General features: G+C 40.8%; 1 protein-coding gene across 1 annotated transcript in view; it reads right to left on the minus strand.

The window, feature by feature from the left end:
• The window catches only part of LOC105360217 (altered inheritance of mitochondria protein 21), a 25,977-nt gene extending 20,419 nt beyond the window's left edge, over positions 1-5,558 (minus strand). Inside the window, exon 1 of the mRNA XM_011497060.1 lies at positions 5,092-5,558. Within this exon, the coding sequence (XP_011495362.1) occupies positions 5,092-5,181 (90 nt within the window). The 5' untranslated portion in view covers positions 5,182-5,558. The remainder of the gene's footprint in view (positions 1-5,091) is intronic.
• Positions 5,559-8,456: the final 2,898 nt, after the last annotated feature.

The raw sequence follows: 8,456 nt of genomic DNA on the forward strand, positions 1-8,456 counted from the left end.
TTCCCTACATATGTATGGTCATCAACTCGGTAATATACAAGCAGAAAGAGTATGCGAATACAGGAAAAGTACATTAGGTTAGAGTGAGGGAAGTCGGCAATCCCAAATATCCGCTCGCATCCGGCAATTATTGTATTTTTTATATAAACCACCATTATTTGCTGCCGATTAAGATAAGAGAAATAACCGTACAAATGCGTTAATTCACGCGTTGTATCTCTCCTCCACGGCCTCCATACCAAGTAATTTTAGTCGCACTTTACCGCCGTGTTTATTTAATTCCTCTTTCCTCTCACGCTCTTTCTCCTCCTCCTCCTCCTCTTCCGTTCATTTGATAACATTTTAAAAACCTCGCGCAATTACTGGTACTGAATTCTCTGCTTTTCGGCATCATCGTAGTCCGCTTCTCTTTTCAGATTATTTGAAATATAAATGCCACCCTCTCTTCGGCACAGCCGATCCTCTCGACAATTCCATTTTTACGATCCTAAGCATTATCTTTGAGTCGTCTCATGACTTCCGCGGATAAATAATTAAGGCGCTTGCTTTATGCGAGCCATTGAGAAGGAGAAGGGCGGGACGGGTGCTCTCCCATCAACGGCCGCCATTATTTTCGAATTATGAGCGACCCCGAAAAAATGCAAGAGCCACATTATTATGCTTAAGTCCCCTCCTCGCCTCTAGCCCCGCCCCATACCGCCCCATCGCCATCTCCACTACCTAATGGCTCCGGAAAAACTATTAACTCGGACATGGAAAAGTCCGGGGCCACGTGCTCGTACGTCCTATTACGTGCCAATAATCCAAGAGGAAGGCGTCGGCGCGACTTTTACGACGACGGTCGGCTGTGCCGACTTTTTCGCTAAGCATTCATCCGACTTCTCGGCAATAGCTACTGACAGTACCTAACGATCGATTACGATCGTCGCGATCCGCGTGATCTATTACAATTGCGATAACGCTGAGGTTGATATTATAATCGTTACGTAGGCGTTACGTAGTCCGTTGACAGCAGCCAATAAACCCCGATGTGATCCAACTGCCAATAATAATCGAAATGGCATTACTAGATAAAGGGGCCATTGAGAAGGGCGCATAGATAAGAAAAAATCGCGTTTGATAAGCTCTCGTTATTCGAGAATTATCCGATGATAATTATCCGCGCGAATTATTTATTAGCGGGATCAATGCGAGTGAAGCTATTGGGATCCATGAATTCAATATGCTATTTCTATTTCACCTCTAGGAGCTCATTTTTTTCGTGCAAGGTCTTTGCTAATACGCCTCTACTTATCTCGTAATTGCGAGAGCCCGTCTTTTCCAACTTTTCGCGACACATCCAAGCGCATGAATTCTTACACAACGATTGCGAGCGAACGAGCGATTAAAGAAAACAGACCCGCGCGTTTGTAAAACAAAGGAGAAAAAATTAAAATGCCCAACATAGTGGACAACTAGCGCGAAACGATAGCGTTGAAAACAACGAAATAATTCTTATTAACCATTTGAGGAGACGTAAATTCTCGACGAGGCTCGTATTATAATTTTTATAGCCTGCGTATTTACATTTAAAGAGTATAAAGTGATTCGGATTAGCGACGCGTATACAGTAACTGTATAATTTATGACTTCCTGTCCGAGCCAACGACTACAAATGAAAACATCAAATAAACAATCCGATCGAATAATTCGCGCATGCATTGCGCATACTCGCGCACACCCGCTTATCCACCTGACAACGGCGTAACGTAACGCGCCTTACGCGTTTTTGCATCGCCGCTCATTATATAATATATCTGGAATTCGTGGCTAATGCATCCTTAAGTCCAAGTCAGGTGCACAATTATGCCAAACAGCTTATCATTAATAGTCGAGCAAACCGTCGATTTACGACTTTTTGCTATCTTTTTTTTCTTCACATTTTAAGCTTCGAAAGCGACAACGCGACGGTAGATACGATAGACGCGCGACTCCAGCCAACATTATTGATTAACATACTTAGATTCACCAGCTTAGGCAATACTTCCTTTTCATTTGCTCCAATCGCCTCCCACCACACCCCCCCCCCCATCTAAACAGAAACAAAAAAACTGCTGTGACTTGAAAAATAGAATCTCGTTTTTAAAGGACAAAAATAATCAGAGTCGAGCCTCTATTCGCAATCGCTCGTACGGCCATTTATGCAATGCGTGCATTGTTGTATGTAATAAGCGCGCTGCAATGCTGTCAAAGACAACCTGAATCGGCATTTAAATTTGATTGATAAGATAATACATTTTCAATCTAGCAACACGATTCCACTATTGTTATTCGATAAGTTTTCAGCCTATGATTAAAACCTTATCGAGCAGTCTGAAAAATGCTCAGCTTCTTTCATTATTCTTCGCTGAAAGTGCTTTCATAAATTACAGATGGATAAACGCTATTTCTCTTGCAACAAAACGAATATTACGACCGTACGACTACCACCCGCACGCTCACACACACACACACGCGCGCACATACAAGAGCACTGAATAAAGAAATTACTTTCGAATCGAACAGTTACATATTGTGTTTCGGAAAATTTGTTTCCCTCGTACTTTATGACTGATAATACCGGCCATAAATGCGGAGTAAGGTGTTTCTAATCAAAAGTCCGACGAAAACGAGCGCATCATCTTCCGAGCCTGTGTACATTTGAAATTTTCAATGTGCCAAGCGGAGAACATTAAACAAAAGATATGACAAAGCCTTAACGATGAATATGGAAGCGGACGTGACTCGCGGTCTTTTATAGATTTTTTTTTTTTTTTTTTTTTTTTTTTTTTTTTAACTTTTAACTCTTGATCTAGAAAAATTATTCACAACTCGAACTCGATGCCATTAGAAGATTTTCGTATTAATGGAAACTACGAACCCTAATACTCTTGCTTCACGGAGCATCGCAAAATTTCGAAATTATATCTATTATGGCGAGAAAGGGGAAGTGAGACTATATAAAATACATACTCCGGTAATTATTATTATAAATAAATTAAGTTTCGATTATCCAACTGCGATCTACTATATGCGTAAATACATTTGGGAAGACATTGTATTTAATATGCCATTCTTAATATGTCCAAAGTCTTTGTGCCCCGTATTATTATTGGTTTATTATCTTGATGTTGTCATTTTTCTTTTAATATTAAGATTGCATCTTGCGAAATTAAATGTACCATTAAGTATTTACCTGAGATATATATATATATATATATATATATATATATATATATATATATTGCATACGAATTTTACTTATGACCATTGAATATATCTTAATGTTCTAATAAATATGTCAAAATTTGTCTGCCTACGTGAATGAGCTTCGCAAAAGTAAAATCTGTAAAATAAATACGACATGACGAATGAAAAATAAATAACTCGCAAATACAATAGAATATAATATATATAAACATTTCTTATACATAAATTTTAATTAATACATTTGAAATATTGTGTGCACAGCCTTAAATGTAGGAGGAAACTTTTCTATATTTTTAATATGCATTCAATCAATTAAAATACATTTATAAATTACATTAACACTTTCCAATGCTTATCTTAATTAAGTATTGAATTTAAATATAAATAAGTTTTCCTACAATTTAAACTTTTATGCATATAAAACTTCAAAGCTAAGGGCAGAGAAACGACGACTAATTGAACTGTAATAAAGCACTCGAAACTATTATTTAAGAAAGATCTTTCAAAGATATTTAAATAATTATGAACCGAAAATAGTATTTTAATAATATCGATAATATGTATTTAACACGATTTTCCAACATTCATATTGGCTTGCACATAGGCTAATTTTCGTTTAGAAATTAACAACTGGTAGAGGAAAGGAAAAGAATTTTAAATATTCATTATAATTCATATATGTAATTAATACGAATAATGACGATAAACTAAAGTTTGGGAGATTAATAATGAAAATAAAGATGTTTACAATAATTGACGATTATCTTGATATAATTTCACCAACAATAGGAATTGGATATCTATAATGGGACATTAAAAATTCTAATTAACTTTCAAATATTAATTCAGAATGCCTATTGACTTTAATGTACGTGTGCGAAATTTGAATTGTAACATCATCAAAATGTGAGAAAAAATTAATTTTTGCATATTTTTACTTAAGACTGTAGGAAATAAAATATATGCATGAACAAAAAATTTAACGTTAAAAAATTTCTCTCAATTTAATCTCAAGCTCAAATATTAATATAATAAAAATATTTTTTTTAATATAATTCCAACTACAGTTTATAAACAAATACACGTACATCTTGGATTTCATTAAATATTTGTTTAAATACCCCTATATGAATATGTATTTGAAATAATAAACACTTATTAGCTTTCGAAATGATTTATTAAATAAAACATTTGGTTTATGAGTCCGAGTACACGGACTATACACGTATACGTATACCGTACACGGTATATATATTTCATATATATTTTAAAGGAGTCTTATCGGCATCGTCCAATCTTACTGGGCAAATTACAACAAAAAAATCCTTGGAAAATCTTATAAACTCCTCGACGCGTTTTAATAACTAATAACTAATAAGAACTAATAATAATAATAACTAATAATAATAACAATAACAACAATAAGCTCTCGCTCAATTAAAAACCACGACAAACGCACATTATGGTAAGTGATAATGTGTTGTAGACTATACGACGCAACATTTTCGTCACACATAACTCGGCATACACAAGTTGAAGCCAGCATTATTACAACCCACAATAGCTAAAAACGACTAAGCATCTCAATCCTTCGGCGATTCATGCCTTTTCTCTCAGTAACTACAGTCTCTCCGTGCGTGGCGTACGGTCCCATCGACGAGCCAATGCCATAGACGGACGGGGCCTCGCAGACCCAAATCCGCCAAGCCACGACTTATCGAACAGCAACGCTCGCAATTAGCATAAAAATTAAGAGCCACGGCTCTTGCCAAGCCGAATCTCCAAATGGAAAATCGGCGCTCTTAGCCGTCGACCGTCGTTCGCTCTCCCCCTTCCGCCCCTCACACGTTACTCCGTACTCACCCGGTGGACGCAGCGCACGAATACCCGGTCGAGAGGCGACTTCGAGTCCTGCGTCTTGGCGGACTTGTCCTTGCACCAGGCTTGTCCCATCTCGGCTCACCTCAGCTCTCGCCCATCATCGCACCTGCGAAATCGACTCCTGCCTCCGCCCTCCCCGGCCCCCACCAAGGACCGAACGAGATGCGCTCGGACGCACTCAGTGGGCCAGCGAGCCGAGGCCTCGTGGCCTAATGGCGCACGACGTCGCGCAATCCGCGCGCGCCCCGTGTACTATTATTATTATACATAGTCGTCGTCGATAATTAAGAACGCGCGCGTTAAGTCCGCCCGTGTAATCTACCTTGAGCTGCTAAAGACTTTTTATTTTCGCGTACCAACGTTTCGTTACGACCAAAGGAGAGAGCCCCGGGCCCGTTAATCTCGCTCGCGCGCACTTCTCCTTCGACTCCCCACCACGGCACCGCACTATCACCCTTCCCGTCCTCAGCACGACGCCGAGCCGCGATCAACGTCCCCAGTTACGCAGACGAGCCGTTGGGTTTGTCGTCGTTACGTCGAGCCGAGTCGAGCGCCACCGACATCCGTACGGGCGAGCGAGCGATCGGCGCGTAATCGAATCACCGCGCGATGGCCAATATTGCATTACTGATGCGACTTCTCGTGTGCCCGGGAGGCCGGCTTACGTCGATGCGCCGCGGCTCGATTTCGCTCTCCTCCTACGGCCGGAGAAAGTCTCGCGATCTCGTACCAGAGGAGCGGCTCCGTCGAGGCGCCGCGCTTGAGTCCGTCGAGACGACTATAGGGCCTCACCTCACCGGCCGCAGCCTCCGCCGGATCCTCTCTCTCTCTCTCTCTCTCTCTCTCTCTCTCTCTCTCCCTCCCCCGCCGCGACGAGTCGCTCCCACCACGGCTCGCGAGTCGTCGACACCTGCGCCACTAGGTGGCAGCCGCGAGCCCAAGCTGGTGGGCCTTAAAGAGGGGGCCGGGGGGACGACGTACGGGAACGCCGTCGTCGTTTTAGAAAGGCGATCGCGATCGCGATCGTGCCCCAGTAGGTTAGGAGTGACTCTTCTTTCTAATCCGTCTTTAATTTCTGCCTTCTTTTTGTCAATCGAATTGGTTTGCGAGTGGGGCCCGGAGAGGGGATGTAGAGGGGACGAGGGAGATCGTCAACGAGCAGTGGAGTGCCGGCAGGATGATCCCTCGGTACGAGTGGATTTGAATGATGAATTATTAAATAAACAATGGGGGCTAGGTCGGTCGCCTTTTATGCAAACGCAAGGCAAGGCATTCGATTATTTGATTTAGCGGCGCTTAAATGGAAAGATGAACGATCCAAGGCTCACTGCTCACCGTTAAATGCGCGCCTATTTACGTTAGGCCGTGGTATTACAAGAGGCCATTAAAGGCAAACTAGTGACAGACGCTCGTAAGTGGACTCGAGGATGAGTCTATATACGAAATATTAAATTTAGGTTGAATTTGAGAATGCCCTAGATGCGACCCACGCGACTACGACAAGAATTACTTATGCCATCAAAATAATTGCCACCTCCCCACCCCACCCTCTACCCAACTAAGTAGCTAAATAGCGCTTAAGCGAAGAGCGATTATTTTTAGCGCGCGACGTTTTGAGGAGGCGTATGGAGGATTTTAATGGAAAATGCATTATCGCAATATCGACGTATTATGAGCGAGGAGGAGCGCACGTGCCCGACTTCGTGTCCTTTTTACGGATGATACAAAAGAGCGCGACGCGTGTGAGAAAGGCGGCAATAGGAGACGGATATGAGGTCGTGTAATTGCAGACGGGATATCGAGATACGATCCCGGCGTACTACATACCGCAATGAATTCAAATCGCCTTGATGAGAGAAACATATTTACTCTACTTGCCGAGGATTATTATCACGTTTTTCCTCGACTTTATTTCCACATCGACTGCACGCCCACTTAGCCACCTTTCTGCTGCTGAATTTTATCTAAAATCGACGTTATTGAGAAAAAGGTCCGTTTACGCAAAAAGCGTGAACGAGAGAATCCTTAAGTTACCATTTCTTCTTGTTACGGCGATAAAATTATTTTTTCTCTTATTATCTCTCTCTCTCTCTCTCTCTCACACACACACACACACGCGCACGCACGCACGCGCACACACAAACACAAAAACAGACAAAACACACAAAAACACAGACAAAACACACAAAAACACACAAACACTCCGTATCTGCAAATATGGCTTTCCCTTCGCTCCACCCACCCGCCCGCTATTCTCTCGATCCATACAGCATATTAGTTACGGGTCGTTTGGTAAATTTGGGATGCAACGATTTGAAGATTAGGAAGCACTCGATGATGTACGTACATTTGTTTCGCTTTGGCCTAAATACACGCTCGCCTCTAATAATTACCAGCCTATCCCGTACCTTTAAATACAAAGGCATCAAGATTCTTGTATTTCCAAGCATGTATAAACGATTGTTTTACAACGGTCAAACGTCGAGCATAATTATCGAAAATATGATGTTATAAAGCTCGGTAATTGGCCTTTGTAATTACATTGTAAATGACATTGTATGGCAACTACTTAAAAAGGACTCGTGAAAGTACTTTCTTCCAAAAATTTTCTAATAGATAACTCGATCAACTGACGCATCATTATTAACGTGAGTACTGCTATCCCCGCCTTGCCGCCGCCCCCCCCCCCGCATCACCAACTCCCGACCTTCTGAATACTACGAGACGTATTCATTAATTGATACAATATTTTAAATTGATTAAAGTTCACGTTGTGGCAACCGGTTTGCATATTTATACGCGACGAAGTTGATATAGGTGAATGAAAAGTGTCCGAGGCTTCTCTAATTACACACAATATGATATTCGCATTTTTCTTCCCTTTGACTCGTTTCCCATTCGAGGTAACTCATCATTTCCCTCATGTCGATCCAAGCTAGAGACGAAAAACACTTTCCCATAATATGACACATCAATTCCTTAAATGGAATCTCGGTCACTCCATTTTCTTATTACTATCTATTATCCGCCTAATCTTTTATTCAATATTTTCAACAATGGATTCATCTTTATTTCCTATAGATTATCGTCATCCCGTAATCAACGATTCTTTTTGATAACGAGTACATTTACATCATTATTATTCTCTAACATATCGCAATATTTGTCATTATTATCGCCGCCGTTAATTGTACTAATAATTATCTTCCTATTCATTTTCATCCTGTATAAATATCCAAATATTCCTATGCCTAATGAAAACAATTATCGTATTTTATTTTACTGCTAAATATCTGACTCAAACACTGAAATTCATTGTTAAAATGAGACTGCATATATTTATTTTT

Source organism: Ceratosolen solmsi, unplaced genomic scaffold (assembly GCF_000503995.2).
Source record: "Ceratosolen solmsi marchali unplaced genomic scaffold, CerSol_1.0 scaffold13, whole genome shotgun sequence".
Classification (NCBI taxonomy): domain Eukaryota; kingdom Metazoa; phylum Arthropoda; class Insecta; order Hymenoptera; family Agaonidae; genus Ceratosolen; species Ceratosolen solmsi.